A 17,360-nucleotide genomic window follows, 5' to 3' on the forward strand; every position below is an offset into this window, starting at 1 on the left:
CATTCTTCGACGTCTAGTGGCACCCCTAGCTTCCTGCCAATGGACAAGTGTCATTCCGAGAGGTTACCCAACACTCGCTTTCTGGATGCCGCGATACACATTGTCAAGATGCTGCTTTAATTCACTGGACACTACTCAACGTGCGTTTTATCGCTTGCGACAAATTCGCTCTCCTCGATGTGCTCTAGAGGATCTGGAGCACATTTTTCTCCATTGCCCCCCGCTGCCAACCTTTCAGGTCCAACTGAATTGCAAAAGGACACGTATCATGGTGATATGTTCCTGCTTTATATAACTTCGGCGACCTAGACAGCGTCTAAGTCGTCCACCGTGCGCAGTGGAAGAAGTTTACATGGAATGTCGTCAATGATAACATCTCCTCGACTAACAAGTTCGTCAGCGTCGTTTACAGTCTCTGCCTTAAAAAGATGTACGTACTCTATATTTGTTCGAGACCATCCGCCAAAGGCAATGCCGGCTTGCTTGAGATATTTGGTGAACGTTGGGAACCATACGTCTTTGCTGCCGACTTGGAACTTGAAAACCACAGTTGTTGACCAGTCGTAGTCGTTCTTGAATCCCATTCTCCTGTACATGTCGTCGTCGGTCAGAAACACCGCAGTTCTTCCTTGTAGTTTCGATTTACCAAGTACCATAGACACTTTGTCGAGCCAGGTGACTTCATCTCGAGCGTAAATCTCTTCAAAATCATCTTCCAAAGCATCTGCTGGCTGCATGGTTCTGTTGTTGTCATCCATATTGGCGCGTAAACCGAAATATGAATCGTAAGCCAATCCAATCTGTTACCACCATCATCATCATCATCAGTACGACACGATTTTGAGGATTTTATTCTTCTCATGAAACACCACTGCTTTTTGAGGGTATTTAATTTTAAAATTTAAATTAATTAAATGTAAACATTGGAAAATTATCATCAAACTTCATTGTTCTATTAAATATTTATTTCTGCAAGATGGCAGCACTGAAAGTTTGCTCTCTGTCGTCTGCGTACCGGAGGGGTGGTGGGGTCAACTTCAAGTGGATTTTTTCCTGTTCTGATTGCGTCGTGGTCCTCGCGGCATGTAAAAAACTTTCCGGATTCCCTGTCCTAGTTCGCATACCGATATTGAGAGCGCCGCTTAGTGCAAGGTAAGGGATCGTCATGCATTGACGAGTTTCATGCGTGAGTCCGAGCAGGTAAGCACGCAGTTTTCAGAACTACCTTGACGTGGTGTTTGATGTTTGTGACTGTCAATCATAATCTCTTTCGTTGCTAACCTAGACAATGTGTGTTAACTGGGTGCTCCTGGAGTAAGTCGCATGAGCTAACGGGATTACGCATTTGCAGTTTAACAAGTTGGTGTTGGGGGTGAACTTTGGAGATGCTGTTTGCAAGATCCTCTTTCGGTACTGCTGTGCTTTTATTAACGGCTAGAAATATCGGTAGGTAATGAGGGCTGATTCTGCTCGGGTTTAAATCCTTGTACTGACTTTGAGTGAGGAGTATAAGCGCTTTACATATTTACGCGACGAATATTAGAAGTGGTACAGGATGTATTAATGCAGTGACAGTAGCTCGATCCAGTTGCAGTTCAGTGCAGCTCAAGCTACAGAGGTTATTACGGGAAGGCTTATATGAAAGAACTACACTGAATATACCTGAACTACATAAATATAGATTTTCAAATACACGCATCCACCCAAGTTTTACTTCAGACACCCAGAACCATTAAGGCGCACTTCCTGTACCCTAGCTGATACCCACCCAGCAGACAACCCGTGCTAGAGGTGGTAATGCATAGAGCAGACAATTGTGACAAGGGAATTGAGCAGCCAGGGACTAGTGTGTAAATGCAGCATTTTGCATTACATAAGGTGGTATGTCAACATTGTGTATGCCACATTGTACTAGTAAGGGCGTCGTGCTGCAATACATGTGGTGGAAGAGTTGCAGCTACATGATTTTGAAGGCTACAGCTGCCTTTTGTACACGTTCATTTAAAATTGCACGAATGACACATTAGAGCACTAGCCCAACAATTCTCGCATCACTAGCTGCATTCTTTTTGCTTGCACCCGGTGCAGGAGGGCAGCACCTTTGCATTAGTTTCAAAGTGCCACTTGCTCCATTTCTGCAACAAACCGAGAAACTGCTGCACCATCGATTGAATAGGTGCAGCGAGCAAGTCAGCAGGCCCAGTAGCATGACAGTCGAAGACACACACACGTTTAGGGTTTTGGCAAAAATTGGAAAGCCGATGTCGAGAATGCCGAAGGTTGCCAAGGGTGTATTACAACCAGGGGAGGCGTGACGCCTGAATTCAAGGGTTCCTTTCCGTCCCACTCCACCACCACCAATTCATACTTGGGTCCCAAAAATTAAGGATCTGATTCAGGACAAGGGTGTATGGCATTTTATTCGCATGCGGCACCAGAGATAACACTTTGGTGCCTCACCTCCATTGGAATTTTGCACCCCCTTTACAAATTCAGGGGGTCTACACTAACCCCTAAAGCCCCCCCCCCCCCCAAGCACACACAATAATGTAATATGCATATGGTGTAAATAAATAAATTGTACGAGCATCACTCAACTAATACTGCGCTCCATCGGGCCTTATTGACTTTATTTTCAGCACGTCACAAGAGAACCATGGCTGAAGAACGACTGAAGACTGTCATGGGACATCTCCAAGGGGGATCCATGACCAATTTGATGAAAGTATGGGAGGAAAAAACTTTGGTAAGAAAGCCAATTTTGTAACCTTGTTTTTTTTTCTCTCTTGAGTGCTCAACAATGTGCATCGACAACTATGTATTGCCTTCCAGTTTGACGATGTCAACAAACGTCTGTCGAGCAACAGCAGTAATTCTGAAACGTATTACCGCTACACGTTGGATGACCCGCACCTGTCGAAAGAGCAGCGAGATTTCTACGAAGACAATGGTTTCCTAGTCATACGTCGTCTAGTTAATCAAGCAGACCTGGACAAGTACAAGTGAGATCATTTTCCCTTAATAATTCAAACATGAGCATCAAACGGAACCGGAAAGAACCGTTACTTTTTTGCTGGAACCAAACCGAGAAGGCCCCTGCCATCTTGGAGCTGAACCGGAACCAAACCAATAGTTTCGTTTTCCTGTGGACAAGCGTTCTTGTCACAGCTTTGCAACCAGCTTGACATGCTAAGACAATTAAAGCTTTCGGAACTTTCCTACCATTTATTTTAGGGCATATGCCGTGTGCAATGAACCGGTTCAGTCTGCAGTCCGGCGTTCCGAACCGGTTCAGAACCGATATATGTGTCCTCCTGGAGCTGAACCTGAACTGAACCGTTATGCCTGAAGTGAACCGGAAAAAATTTTGGTTTGATGCTCTGATTCAAACTGTACACAGTGAATTCCAGGAATTAGCTGCTGGCATCTTTTATAACAAAATATGGTGTAACAATTACATCGAGTATTTTGGACCATGTTGCAATGGATCTTAAATGGCTACAGCCAATTGTGCAATAAATAATGTGCGCTCTTGCACAAGTACAATGATAGTATAGCTGATCTCTAGCGCAAGAGAGAGACCCTTGACGTGCACACCCTCTGTAGTTGTAGGACATCACTCTGTCAGGTATAGAGTACAGGTAGTGCCGTGCCATGTCCGTAAAAGATTAACTTTTGGTGGGAAATCTGATGTCTCCGTTGCTCCCTACACTTATGCTACGTCACGCTGATGTGATCACGCCATGCCAGGATATTGGACGGGGCCTTGAAGGTCACGCTGCAGTGCTCATGGCCAGTTTTTGAGTGCATATTCCTAAATTAAGTTGCACGGCGACGAGACACCGTTCAGCCGAAATGGTTTGCACGGTGGCTTCCAGTAGGCTGCTAGAAAAATGAAGCAGGATTTTGAGCGATGCTAAATGTAATTTCATTGCTCATTTATTCGTAGTTTTCGGGACCAGACGTTTCCTTTAAGAGAAATGTAATGTCTCTGTAATGTAATGTAAATGTCTCTGAAAGAGAAATGCTGTAAATACCAAAGTAACCGAAAACCTGACATTTTTCGATCTTACAAGAAGTCACACGTGTGTGACACTTTCCTGACTGTACTTGTGACATTCGAAGATTCATAACCCATATCTTGTCTCGTGCACTATATCATCCAGGCACAGGTTCCAGGAGGTAGCTGAAGGACGTGTCAAAATCCCGGGTCTCGTGGTGATGAAAGACATTGCTTTCGCGAAGGAGAATTCGGACGAAAAGGTGGTGAACAAGCTGCAGGAACTCTACTTGGACGATGTGCTATTCAGCTACTGCACCCTGCCACAAGTGAGCGTAACCACGTGTCAAAGTTGTCATATCATGTCAAACATATCAAAGCCGAATGTGATATCCCACGATCGATAATTAGATGTCCTAATGCTGCACCATAAAAAGCAGTTTCTTGCAAGGTGGAAATGCAACCAAGTACTTATCGCCCTGAATCGTCCCTGAATCTTGTAAGCAAAACTTGGTGCTGTATCAGTATGCAAGAGGTTTCCGGTAGTGGCAGCAGAATGTGCTAGAAAACGTATCAGATTAAATCAGTAGCACACGGAACTTGTTTCATGTAGGACATAGAAGTGGAATGCAAGTGAGGTGGTGTATACTTGACGTTGGCAACATGTCCCTGAGCTTGGCGGAAGGACAAAAGACAAAACACGAAAACAAACTGCACAAGACAAGGCTCATCTTCTCTTGTGCTGTTTGTTTTCGTGCTTTGTCTTTTGTCCTTCCCCCAAGCTCAGGGAAACATGTTGCAGACGTCAATTGTTTCGTGTGTTTTAGATTGGGGAAACAGTAGTATTCCAATAACCAAACGTATGACATGTTTTAGAAGTTTTGTTGAGAACATGCATTCGTGTGCACAAGAAAAACCAGCTTAGGGCTCTCTAAGTGACAAACCTTTACATTTTGTAGAGAAATTAGCATTTGCATGCATTTCTTAGCTTTTCCCAACACCATCACAAATGACCCACCACCAATTAATCCATCAACAGGTGGGGAACAGTGTTGGTATTGTCATCCATTTTGAATGTTGTCCTATGCCTGTATTGATTGCTTCCACATACAACACATATTGTTTCACAGATAAATGGGAAATCCCATACACATTGCATGATCAATGGATCGTGTCAAGACTAAAACGTTCTTCCCTTTATCTGTATTTATGTAGATCCTCGATTATTCTGCCTGTTTCTGTGGGCCGAACATGATGGCTGTGCACACCATGCTCATCAACAAACCTCCAGACGTCGGTACGTCTAACCTTTCCTTAAAGTGGTCTCGAGATGAAAGACTTTGGCCTGCTTAGGTACCTTGACTTCACGGCATCCACTACACCAGGACCTCTACTACTTCCCGTTCCGCCCAGCGCAGCGTATAGTCTGTGCCTGGACGGCCTTAGAAAAGGTTACACGTGAGAACGGGTGCCTCGTTGCAATACCAGGATCTCACAAGGGCACACTTTTAGAACATGATTATCCAGAATGGGAGGTAGGTCCTTTCCAGCGGAGATGCGTCTTCATGTTCAGTGTTTGTTTAATGAATGTCATGTACTGCGCTGCCACATCTCCACAAAATATTCTAGTGGAAAAAATTCATAAACATCTTACAGAGCAAAAGTTCCCCCGCGCATTATGGTTAATTATTTGCATGGGGGAGGAATGTTGGAAGTGGGGTACTGTGTGCGTAGCAGATGACACAATCATTCTGTCGTCTGCTACGGAATAGCGTGCAGAAACCTACGATGTTTTCCGCATCTTCCACTGGAGTATTCTGGGAATGTCGTCCGTGCGAATACACGACTGCTTTACTTTACTGGCATCGCAGTAGGTGTTTCTTGTTCACTACCCAATTTTTGGATACAGGGTGGTGTGAACAAGATGTACCACGGCGTAAAAAACTTGTCGGAAAAAGAGATGCAGAATCGTGTCTATCTGGAAATGGAAGCCGGAGACACAGTTTTCTTCCACCCAATTCTCATTCACGGGTCGGGGGCCAATCGCACGAAAGGGTTCCGTAAGGTATGGTTGCCTCTTCTGCCTTCTTCTCACGATTCCTCGCATCTTCGGAGTTAATACGTTCCGTGTCCTTCTCAGGCCATCTCGTGTCACTACGCGGCCTCAGAGTGCGAGTACATAGACATAGCAGGAACTCCGCAGGAAGTAATCGCCAAGGAAGTTCTCGAAATAAGCCGCAGGCGCTTTCCGGGACTCAAGTTGCAGAGCTATGCGGTAAGTTTTTTTTTTTTCACCTTTTTTTTAGATATTGTACTGGGCGAATGCTGAGAGAATTAATTCCCACATTGAACGTCCACATAGATAGTGACATACTATATTTTCTTTGTGGAAATCTGGAAAAAGGGGGCGAGACTTTTGATGCGGAATGGCTTTTGGATGGCAGTACTTGCCTGTTGTAACGTAGGCTTGTTTCTTTCGTTTTTCTCAGGACGTGTGGAAACTACGCGCACGCCTGGTACGTGGGCTCGAGGTAAACATCTGATGACGTTGTTAATGTTAGAGATCTACGTCGTCCTCACCTGCATATATGGTCCTGCAAAATAACGAGCAGGCGTTCTGACTACCACGATGACTACTAAGGACACATCGCTTGCCTGCCCAGAGGAATGACGTGAGCTGGGCGCGCTCGTAGTAATGGCCCGACTTTCCGTACGCATAGTACCCCGTCAGTTATCCATCGAGCACTCTACGTCAGCCTGGTGCTCAAGTGTGATACGTGTGTGAAGTCACGTGAAGCGTGAGAAAGGCACGTGAAATCGTAAGCCGGTGGTGGTTTAATCCGTAAAGGAGGACTGTGCCTTACACAAGGTTTTCTATACCCAGTATTGTTACCGCAGTTTGGATTTTGCACTCTTTACATCATGTTGATGTACTCGTATTTTACTTCTAGCCTCGTTGTGTCCTCGCCAAGGTGTTTTTACAATAAATACCCACTCATGTTGTTGTGTGCTCGACAATTCTGGGCATCGAAAAAGAATCCAGTTTCGTCATAGTAAGACAGAAGCAATTTTGTGTTTTATTTCCTCCGCTAACGGTCTATGCGGGTGAAGTGAAACCTGAAAAGAGAGAACATAGTTAGCAATTTTGAATGTCAAGGTTACATAGGAAGACACACTAATATCAAAGCACAGAGTAGGAGCAAGTAAGCGGGCTTGCGTGTAGATGAGGCGAACAGCATTTCCTTGCGTGTGAGGACAGGCTGAGGGACAGCTGCTCAAATTACTTATTTGTCTGTTGTCCTCGGACTCGAGGAAATGCTGTTCGGCTCATCTAAACGATGTCAATGTTGTTCTGGAATGTAATGTCTAACTATTTTATTTTTATCATCGTCAGTACTATACAAATTAATTTGAGGACCTCTTGGGAGGCTGCTCAAGCTCCCAGAGCCGCATATGTGGCCCTATATAAGGCTCTGCAAGCTCCATCAGAATTACGCCACCTGACATGTCAAATCCTTCGACGAACTAATTAGGGGGTACAACAGGACCGTGACGCGGACATGAAAATCATTACTCCACTAGTTACCAGAATACGCTCAACCAGCGATTACTCACTATTGAAAAGACGATCACTTTTTGCTAGATGGCTGAGGCAACCTCGCTTTATCCATGTCAACATTGTAGTCGACGAAGCTATAAGGGTTGTGCTCGAAGTACTCTTTCACCTTGTAGTCACCTCCAGTCTTTGTGTCACCTTTCGGCGGCTGGGCGGGAGGAACGCCTTGCTGCTTCGTGTTGCTCGTTTTATCTGTTCCTGCGGTACACATTGGTCTGTAAAAGAGACGATACACGGGAACACATCGCTGAGACAACTCTGCGATCTTCCTGCTGCAGGAGGCTGCCATCTTGGATAGAATGAACGGTGGCGCCCCCAGCTACGTGTTACGCGAAAAAAGAGTCTCAAAAGCATGCGTTGTGCGTCTTCTAGTTTTCTGTCTATGCTAAAGTGTACTAAAATAGGTATTTTTAGTACACTTTATCTATGCTCGCAGGAAAGTTGCGAGCCGTGCCAGTGGCGCTTAATTAAGTTGGTTTTAATGCACCCCTGCGAGCATTATGACAATCGCGTTGTCTCTCGGCAAACAAACAGTCGATGTTCTTGAAATGGATGAAGAAGTGAGCGGCACGGAAAGTAATTACTATAATTACTCCCCAAATTACATTTTTCTTTTTAAATTGAGTGCGTTGATCACCATCATCGCATCAAAATGCCTTCGCAACAGACCTCTACCCGAGAAACGTCATCATGACGTTGGTAGACAGACTGAAACCGAAACCAATCGGAAGGTGAAGGCTGGGTTCCACGAATGGGCGCTTGTTCGATGCCTCCTATTGAAAGGAAAGCAGGACCGAAGGTCGCGTCCCTTTCAGAGACCATCGTAATCCCCTCAAGACCGTGGTTTTCGGGGGCGACCTTGTTCGCCCCCTAGCTTCGAGCGCAGTTCAACTCTACCAAATTGGTGGCGCTGTCGAACACTATGACGTCGTTTGTTTACAAACAGGGAGAAGTCTATTGTTACAACCCTTCTCATGGTAATTTGCACAAAATTGTTTTGCACAGCATACAAGTGTGAATATTATCACTTTCTTATGTGTGTAGTGTCATCAAAATGAAGTCAGGCCACAGGGCTGCGGCCTCTCAGACTTCGTGGACACTTCCTGCGTGGTCAGAGACTGAGGGACTGAGGTATGTACTGTTCTAGTGCACGGGGATGGGAGAGGCAGCCGCTTCGGGCGCGTTCGCCAGAGGGGACGGCATGCGGCATATATCCCAGGGCCGAGAGCTAGGTTGGACAATGAAGCAGCAAGAGTCGAGAGCTTCACTTTTGTTTGTAGAGCTTCTGGTTGCCGAGGGAAGACTTACCTCACGTGCTTATCGGCTTCATCCTGTCCCCAGGAGGAAGCTTGCTTGTTTGTATGGCATAGATGCAGGCCAGCTGGTGGACAAACTCCATAATGTGAAAAGCCTGAGTTGTGTCCAGTCTTTCGCTTGTGTGCTTGCCTGCTTGCGGAAGATTGTCTTGAGGGTTCTGACAGACATTAATTGAACCTCGATCTGTATGCCAATAAGCGGATAAGTCGACTTGTCCCCTTTTTACTAGTTTTGCTGCGACATCTACATATGCCAGTATATGTACCTGTCAAAGAAAATGTAGGACCGTGTTGCAATTTATTGGCCCGCTACATGAGCGTAAGAAACGGGAAAACCGTGTGTGTCAATGGGACGGACAATCAGATCAGGCCCCTTTTCTCGGCTTGGGATTTTTCGACTTATCCCCTTATTGCATACAGAGGTTCAATTTTCATGGCCTTGGCGTCGATGAGTGTAGAGCGGATAAATAAACTTTATTCTGTACATAAACGTATAATATTTACAAAAACGAGGTAATGATCGACGCTTAGTAGGCACGCTGTCTTCTGTATATAGGTAATGCTTGCCGAGTAGTGTCAGAGATTGCTGGATACACCTCGAACCAGCTGGACATTCTGCTTCCAGTAATCCTGCAACGGGAAACGAAGCACGATTAAATACTTGGAATCTGACCGAGCGGTAGGCCTGTGGATGTGGCCGCACCGGGTGCGTTTAGGCCGACTTCGTAGGGAATTCTGCAGGCGTTCGGAGAAAATCGCAGAAGCTAATGAGTGTGAAGCGTCCCACTTTATTCGCTATTCCATTGGTCGATGGTACTTGCCCGTCTGTCATTCTCAAACGGCATCGACCTGGCTTACCTGATTGACATGGGGTCTCTCTTGAAAGGGAGCCTTGGCAGATGCATAGTGAGCCACCAGTTCTGTCCTCTCCCTGCCATTTCGGTTGGGTTGGGAGCCGTGCAGAAGCCTCGGGTGGAGAAAGATGGCATCTCCTGGTTCCACTGCTAGAGACACCGAGTTCACTCCTTTGGGAGGGTTGCTGATGAGGGCACCCTGTTCCTGTTGGATCGCGTGACATTATTTAGCAGGTTTGAGAATCAGCATCACGTGACACATTCAACTCACGTGAGCGCTGAGGTCGTGCTGCAGGAGAGGACCCCTGTGGGTCCCTGGCAGAACGGTGAGAGCCTCTGCAACTCCGCCCCCGCTTGTGGCGACCTCGAGCGGACTCCACACGGACACCACCCGGCCTTCATCGGCTTCCACGGGAATGAAGTAGCCATTCTGGTGAAGGCGCGCTCCAAAATGTCCTGGTCGTGCAGAAAGAACGGGTATGGCTGTGGTTCCACACATGCCGAAATAGATTCACGAGCGAACTGGGGAAACTGGAGGCTCGCACTCACCTTCCGCTGGGGGGATGCGAACAAACATGGCGCCCAGTGATAGAACATCCTTTCCACAGAAGTCTTCCACCCAATCGAGCAGTGTGGGTACCCGGATGAACTGGGAGAGGACGTCTTTCAGTACGCGAGCTGTTACTTCCGCTTCTTCCCTGGCTGCGATCTTCTCCTCGATGTTGTCCGTATCCACCTCCTCGACTCTGTAGTTGAGACCACGCAAACGATGTCTGCGACATTAATCCTTGCATGTGATCATAGCCGGGAACACAGTGATCTAGTCTGGGACACATGATCGCAACACGGTGCAGCAGGAGGACCGCGCGCCCCTACCTCTAGAGAGCGATATTCCCATGAATACTCGGCGGCGAAAGATGCGAAAAAAGTCACAGTTTTCTGCTGTCACGTAAATGCGAGTGTTCGACGTCATACCGTTTCGTGCACGGCCAACCATGGGCTACCGGCCTACCGCGCTGCCATACATTCCGTAGCAGACGACAGGAAAAGTCTCAAACAGTGTCGTCTGCTAAGTGCGTGGTGCACCCCCACTCCCGATATTCCGGTTTCTGCTTCTCCTTCCACTAGAATATTCTGTGGGAATGGGGTGTATCGTGCAGCGTATATTATTTATTCTAAAAAGCTTTGCTCCCCTCAACAAACATTAGAGTTATGTCTTTAGATTCTTTTCGTGGGTACCTGTTCGAGTGTGAATATGCGAAGGCTCAACATAACACGCGGCGGAACTTGAGCATTCTTTGCTATTTCTTCCACTAGAATATTCCGTGTGGATGTCGCTTAGTGTGAAGAGTGGTGAGATTGCACTAGCTGTGACGTATTGCAAGAGGTGATGAGTAATGATGCACGCCATGATAACAAATCGCTTTGCTTTTCCGTAACATTCCCTGTGCTGATACGCAAATAGCACGTGACGTAGCAAACAATTAAGTAAAATAGTGATAATAGTGTTTCTTGCCTGAGTTGGTCGATGAGTGAGAGCGGCACGAGGCCCCTGGCGAGAAGGAATCCATTCTCGCGGTAGAATGCCCTCTGGTCCGCGCTGGGACGACGTGCAGGTCCACTTGCCGACCTCAAACCGAAACCAGATGTCTGAGGAAACAACAGGACCTTCGTTGTACGTAATCAGACGACACGAGAACGGTGCAGATACAATTTATGACATCCGTTTATTGTGACGCACCGGCCTCGGTGGCTCAGTTGGTAGCGTGTTCGCCTTCTGATCCCGAGATCGCGGGTTCGAACCCGGCCGAGGACACCAGCAACTTGGTGGCAGGGTACAAGTTGCTTAGACACGCTGTCTTCCGCGAGGGACGTTAAATACGGGGTGCCGTGTGATGAGCTTTCATCGCACGTTAAAGAACCCTCAGGTGGGCAAAAGCAATCCACAGACCAACCGCTGTGGCGTCGCTCATGATCTCAGTTGTCTCGCGACGTAAACACCTAATTATTTAATTTATTTATTGTGACGTACAAAGACGTCTGCTTCTTACGAGGCACAGTGGAGCAACTCTGAACGATCCAAATTTAAGAATCTCTAAAAAGAATGCTATCTACGTCGCTAGTTTTCGATGGCCTGCGCAATAACATAAAGCAGAATAAACGGTACTTTTAGCCTGGTGACCATAGACGATGTCTTGACTTCTGCACTGATGCCATTTCGTATAGTTTGGTTGCCACCTGGCTTCCAGACCTCAACTCACAGAAACCATTCCAAAGCTGTTCCTATAGAAATGGAAACAGTCGAAGAAGCAATATCCTTACGGGGGCGTGAATGATGTTCATCCAGTCGTTGGGGTTAGCGCCTCCCTTGAAGGTGCTGTCGAAGAACGCTCTCAGAGGTGGGTCTCTGCCGTCGTTCATTTCTTTATCAGTTATATCGCAACTCCGAAGAACCTGCGAGAAGTTATTCACCAATTTCAAACACAGGGCAGTCACGATAACTCCTGTTTACAAACATGCGTATACACACCAGTGTGTTAGAGTATTATATCCGGGAGTTTACATGTGACGACGTACATAACCGACCTTGTTGAGGATTAAATCCACAAATTCCCCTTTTAACCCTATCAATCAATCCATATGTCACAAATGCAGGACGTCTTGGATAGGAACGCATAGTGGCCAGCACATGCCACGGTCATTTCTAAATTTAAATGACGTATACCTCTGGCAACTATTTCCTCATAATAATAGGGAGTAGATTGGGATTTCCTCATAAATCATACCGTACTCCTATGTAGATAACCAGTTTATAAAGCAGCAGACGGTTGAACAAACAAAATACATGGGAGCAGCCTTTATCGCGGATAAGATCTTTGGATGATGTAACCAGGTTTGACACAAAAACACGCTATACCACTTTGGTGAACAAGCCTGGTTTCCCCCCCCCCCCTTACTCTAATGACGTGACAACAGAGTCCCGATATCACTATATCGCAACTATCATCTCGGTGCATCCATATTATAGGGGGGAAGCAGCGCAGAAACATCTACTCCGACTTATCACCATCCGAGTACATCCCTCAAACCCTCTCGCTATACCAACTCTATATCGAGCACTTACCTCAACCACAAATCCGATATCAATCTCAACCAGCACCGGTATCTAATCACCAATCTTGAACTGCCAAAACCCGTTCGTGTATCACGACCGACGCATCACCCGTCGCACCGTCACCAGCTAAAGAGGAAATGCGCTGGACAACCAGAAAGCCGGTCTGCAGCATATAACTATCCGTTCCGTAAGAGTTTCCGCAAAGGCACCTACCTGTCTTCCACGGGGGAAACCAACTTTCGCCGTGGCAAGCGCGGATCTGAGAGCGAAAGTGCAACAGACTCCCTTCCTGCTTGCTGGCAGACGTTGACCCGGTAACACACTTTCCCAAACGCGTATTTCCTCTCCAACTCTTACTATAGACTGTCCGTGGCGTACCCTAGTCCATTCCGTGCCTCTCGAACGTGCAAGTGGAATATTTCGTTGTCAAGGGCGTATGGTGCCCTGGCGTACCAGGTCCCCCGTTTGAAGCACGATTTGCTCTGTTAGGTTTGTGCCGGACTGTAGGCCTCGCCCGTTTGCTTAAATGGGCGTGTTCGTAATATGCAAGTGCGTGGAGAACAATGTGTGACTTTGACGTCAGACGCTTTTGTCCTTTGGAAAGCTATAGTTGCGCAAAAGTTGGGTACTTTAGGCTTAATTTAGTTGTTTTCGTTACGTTTTTTTCCGCGACGCCAGAAGAGAGACAATGCTGAGACAATGCATTTCCTCTCTGTGTAAGTATGGAGAGGGTTAATTGGGTTTTTTTTTTTTTTTTTGAGGGAGGAAAGCGGACTGCGCCTGCAGGTAGTGGAGAGAAGGAGGCAGAAACTAGAAGAATACTAAGTCGTGCGGAGAATTTGGCATGTATGCCAGGCAGAGACAAATTACTTGAATGTGTCTGGAACACAGCGCTTTCGCAACAAGTTGACCTCAAAGTTACTGCACAACCGCATCTATTGGGGGCCGTAGATTCACCTCAGCGGTGTCGATAAAGTAAAAGAATGTAGCACTGCTTCCGAATGGATAAAGGAATACGCCGTCCTTATCACGTGACAAGGGTCAAAGTCTGCGGGGCAACCCTGTCCAAGGACACGAATATGTGAATGGACAGAGTATGAGTTTGTGTTACCTGTAAATTCTGCAGCCGTAATCAGGTTTACTATTGAAGTAAATCAAAGAGTGATATTAAACGGTTGGAGCAACTTATTTATTTACACATGGTAACAAGTCTTTCGTGCACGAGACTGCACTTCCTCAGGTTACCAGGTGACCTGGTAATCTCTTCAGGTAACCTCAAGAAGTGCACTCTCGTGCACGAAAGACTTGTTACCACGTGTAAATAAATAAGTTGCTCCTACCATTTAATATCACTCTTTGATCTACTCATCACCGGCAACTTGACATCGCCTATTTTTCTGCCTTCGTATCTTATTGAAGTAAACACAAGCATAGTAACATACACATTTTTGAGTCTTACACACGGACATACCCAAAAGAGAGTGGTCTTATTTTCATGTCTACATTTTAAACAGGCAATCATTTCCTTCTCTATCAATATGATAAGCAGCGGACAACAAAAAAAAAAGAAAAGAAAAATGAGAATAAATATTGCCCGCAATCCTTGGCCATTGTGCCAAACGCCTTTGAAAGGGCCGACGTTGGCGGCAAACTTTTTGAAATGCTATTAAATTTTTATTGAATGGCTTTGTATGTTTTATGGAACAATGGAAACACAATTTCAGTACCGCGAACATGGTCCGACGATCGTGCGGCGGTGGAGCGTGACAGGCCACGTGACCCCATGACGTCATGGACGGAGTCACACCGTGACTGGCAGACAAGAAAGACCAAACAGCAGAGGGAACTACATTTTCGGCAGTGTTTCCAAACATCTTATGATCGAAAACGTAACGATCAACCGCTTGACATTAGGAAATTTAACTCAGGTACATTAATTTGCGAGTGACACATATGCAATCTATTCGATGCAGTTAGCTGAAATAATTGATTCAGTTAAGTACTCCGGCAGTATATAACGTTGGAATCAGGAACAGCTTCGTCATCTTTACGGCCTCATCAATGCTAGTTATGCGCAAACTAGGTATAATCACATACCATTCAACAACCATACTTGATGACGTTGTTCCACCTTCTTTCTGTATCTTCCCCTCGACGACGACGGAGGAGGAATTTCGTGGCTTTTCCTCCTCTCTCGTTCTAAAATAGATTCCACTCGAACATCCGTGCTTGTCGGGTGAAGTATATTGTATACGCACGACTGTTTGGCCTCCAGAATGCCACTTATTTCCAAAGCGAAAGAGCGTGTTATGCGCGGAGGTTAGCTCCGTTACGATGGCATCCGAACACTCATATATATATATACAGGAAGATTGATTAGGAAACTTTCGATGCATAAGCAGGAAAGTCGTGCTATTTTTCCGAAACCTATAGCAGTTTCCTCGTTAAGGGAGAAGGCCAACCGTATAATGAAGTGCGAAATTGTCACTTTTTTCGTCTTATAATTAATAATTCTGGACTTCACGTCGCTAGACAGCTATCATCATTGCCGTCGATCTGGACCTGACGGTTGCTAAATCACCCGACGCCAAACGTCCGAGGGCAACGCTGAGTAACTTATACTGTGCCAACGGGACGGTTCGAACCCGTGACGTTGGTATGTAGGCGGAGGTGTAACCAACTGTGCAGCCCAAGTAGTAGGTACGTTTCGCAGGTTTCTTGCAATGTACAATTCTTTGTCCACCCCTATCGCACTCGACTTTCAGTACATTGTGCTGCTTGGGTACTTGAAATATGTACACGTCCAAAGATAACGAATGCATTCACAGGGATTTTTCAGATAATTCTGCCGATAATAAGACACGGTCCACATTGCAGGAGGTTGTGATGGGCTCCTACAAAAGAACGACAAGTGCAGGACCTGGAGCGTGCGCGTGAAAGGCCTCTCTTCCGCGCACCTTTAGAAAGCGCGTGTCGGAGAACGAGGGAGAGGAGGGTAGGTCATGACGTCATCGATCCCCCTAGTACGGCCGATCATGTGACTCGTAACGTGCCCGGCGCAGCTCCAGTGGGTTATAAAGGTATCGGCAGCGCGTGAGCTGAGTCATATGAGGTCAAACGAACGCGTTTGCCACCATAGTGGTGGTCACTTTCCCGGAGCAGCTTCCGAGTTGGTCTAGCGTTTGCTCGGAAACGTAGCCTCTAATGGTGATTTCTCTTTGTAAACCTTAAAAATGGTGCATTCCATACGTTTAAGCGCACATGCTGATCAACTCTGGTAGAGGTTGCAGTATATGTAAATAAGCTCTGCGAAGGAGCTCGTGAGAAAGTTTCAGATGCAGTGGCGTCGATCCCCTTCTTTTTTTCCGAAGACACTTGGTCACTGTCATTCTCACGTTCTCTTTTACGAAAACTGTGGATGCCGCACTGAAAAATCGCGCGGTTCGTCGTCTCGCAATGCTGCCACCAGGAAAAGTGACCACCAGTGGGAGGAGCTTCGCGTGTTGCGACGTCACGACGTGACGTAGGTGAATACACGAGTGCAAAGGGAGCACAAGGACGACGACGACAAGCACTCAGAGTGGGTGCTCGTTGAGTGCTTCTCGTCGTCGTACATGTGCTCTGTCTCTCGTGTTCCCCTTGCACTCGTAGTTGAAGGAGTCATGCAAAGACAACCTTCGTGTCGAAGGGTCACAAGGAAAGTGATTTATTCTGGTCGTCCGTGCCGGCCGTGCCTCGGCGCGCGCCTGGTAGCGATGGCGTTCGACGCGCTACAGTAGTAACAGTAGCCCCCCTCCTCCCCCCCTCCTAGCGAGCTGGTCAAGTGAGTGGGTGAATGGCCTCGAGTATACCCTGACCTCCAGTAAGGAGGACCAGCGGACCCAAGGTTGGGATTTGGAAGGAGGAGTGTCGTCCGGAGAGAGCACGGGCGAAGAGGTAAAAGGGAGATATCCTTGTAGCACGGAGGACTCTATGTACGCCGGTTTGGGGCGATCGATGGAAACCTGATCACGCTTCCCGTTGATGGTAAGGGTGAAGAACTTCGGCCTGCGGCTGACGATGGGTTAGGGCCGTTGTATGGTAATGGAAGAGGCTTTCTTACGCCGTCGATACGAGCAAACACGTGCGAGCAGGAATGGAGGTCTTGCCGTCTTGGTGCACGAACGGCTTGACCGATGAGCTATGCCGGGGTATCGCAGATCGAGTGGTGTCGAATATGGTTTTGATACGGCTGGCATAGTCTGTGGCGTCCAGCACTCCTGAGGTCCTGGTGGGGGGAAAGGAACTCACCAGGAAGCCGGAGCGTCATCCTATAGACGAGCTCCAACTATAGGTGCACCCCACATCAGGTTTGAAGACTGAGCGCAGGCCGAGAAGGATGACGGGAAGGACCTCGGTCCAAGATGGCGGGATGTGATGCGCCTTTAGTGCGCCTCCTGGTGCCGGTGGAATCGCTCGA

The 17,360-nt window shown here is 47.0% G+C and overlaps 2 protein-coding genes across 5 annotated transcripts; one reads left to right on the forward strand and one right to left on the reverse strand.

Moving 5' to 3' along the window:
- Nucleotides 1-987: 987 nt before the first annotated feature.
- LOC135398911 (phytanoyl-CoA dioxygenase, peroxisomal-like) lies at nt 988-7,002 on the forward strand. Of its 4 annotated transcripts, none has more exons than XM_064630464.1 (10): nt 988-1,200; nt 1,352-1,446; nt 2,640-2,746; nt 2,833-3,002; nt 4,167-4,329; nt 5,216-5,297; nt 5,354-5,535; nt 5,910-6,065; nt 6,141-6,275; nt 6,490-7,002. In XM_064630464.1, the coding sequence occupies exons 2-10, from the start codon at nt 1,386-1,388 to the stop codon at nt 6,541-6,543; spliced, it is 1,110 nt and encodes a 369-aa protein (XP_064486534.1). In that variant the 5' UTR covers nt 988-1,200; nt 1,352-1,385; the 3' UTR covers nt 6,544-7,002. The 4 variants fall into 4 exon arrangements, with proteins under 4 accessions (XP_064486534.1, XP_064486535.1, XP_064486537.1 ...); XM_064630465.1 differs by having other exon boundaries at nt 988-1,152; XM_064630467.1 differs by lacking the exon at nt 1,352-1,446 and having other exon boundaries at nt 989-1,200.
- Nucleotides 7,003-9,387: 2,385 nt separating this feature from the next.
- LOC135397580 (phytanoyl-CoA dioxygenase, peroxisomal-like) lies at nt 9,388-12,323 on the reverse strand. The gene is made up of 7 exons (XM_064629183.1): nt 12,317-12,323; nt 12,109-12,240; nt 11,303-11,436; nt 10,336-10,559; nt 10,058-10,242; nt 9,791-9,991; nt 9,388-9,562 (listed from the first exon to the last, which is right to left on the reverse strand). Exons 2-7 carry the CDS (start codon nt 12,205-12,207, stop codon nt 9,509-9,511), a joined length of 897 nt encoding a protein of 298 aa, XP_064485253.1. The 5' UTR covers nt 12,208-12,240; nt 12,317-12,323; the 3' UTR covers nt 9,388-9,508.
- Nucleotides 12,324-17,360: the final 5,037 nt, after the last annotated feature.

Source organism: Ornithodoros turicata, chromosome 6 (genome assembly GCF_037126465.1).
Source record: "Ornithodoros turicata isolate Travis chromosome 6, ASM3712646v1, whole genome shotgun sequence".
Classification (NCBI taxonomy): Eukaryota; Metazoa; Arthropoda; class Arachnida; order Ixodida; family Argasidae; genus Ornithodoros; species Ornithodoros turicata.

Coding starts and splice junctions, on each gene's coding strand:
- LOC135397580 (XM_064629183.1), bottom strand. CDS start 12,207: ATGAACGACGGCAGAGACCCACCTCTGAGAGCGTTCTTCGACAGCACC. Junction 10,243..10,335: donor TCGCATCCCCCCAGCGGAAG/GTGAGTGCGAGC, acceptor CTGCACGACCAG/GACATTTTGGAGCGCGCCTT. Junction 9,992..10,057: donor AGCACGACCTCAGCGCTCAC/GTGAGTTGAATG, acceptor GCGATCCAACAG/GAACAGGGTGCCCTCATCAG.
- LOC135398911 (XM_064630464.1), top strand. CDS start 1,386: ATGCTGTTTGCAAGATCCTCTTTCGGTACTGCTGTGCTTTTATTAACG. Junction 1,447..2,639: donor ATTAACGGCTAGAAATATCG/GTAGGTAATGAG, acceptor CTTTATTTTCAG/CACGTCACAAGAGAACCATG. Junction 6,276..6,489: donor TCAAGTTGCAGAGCTATGCG/GTAAGTTTTTTT, acceptor CGTTTTTCTCAG/GACGTGTGGAAACTACGCGC.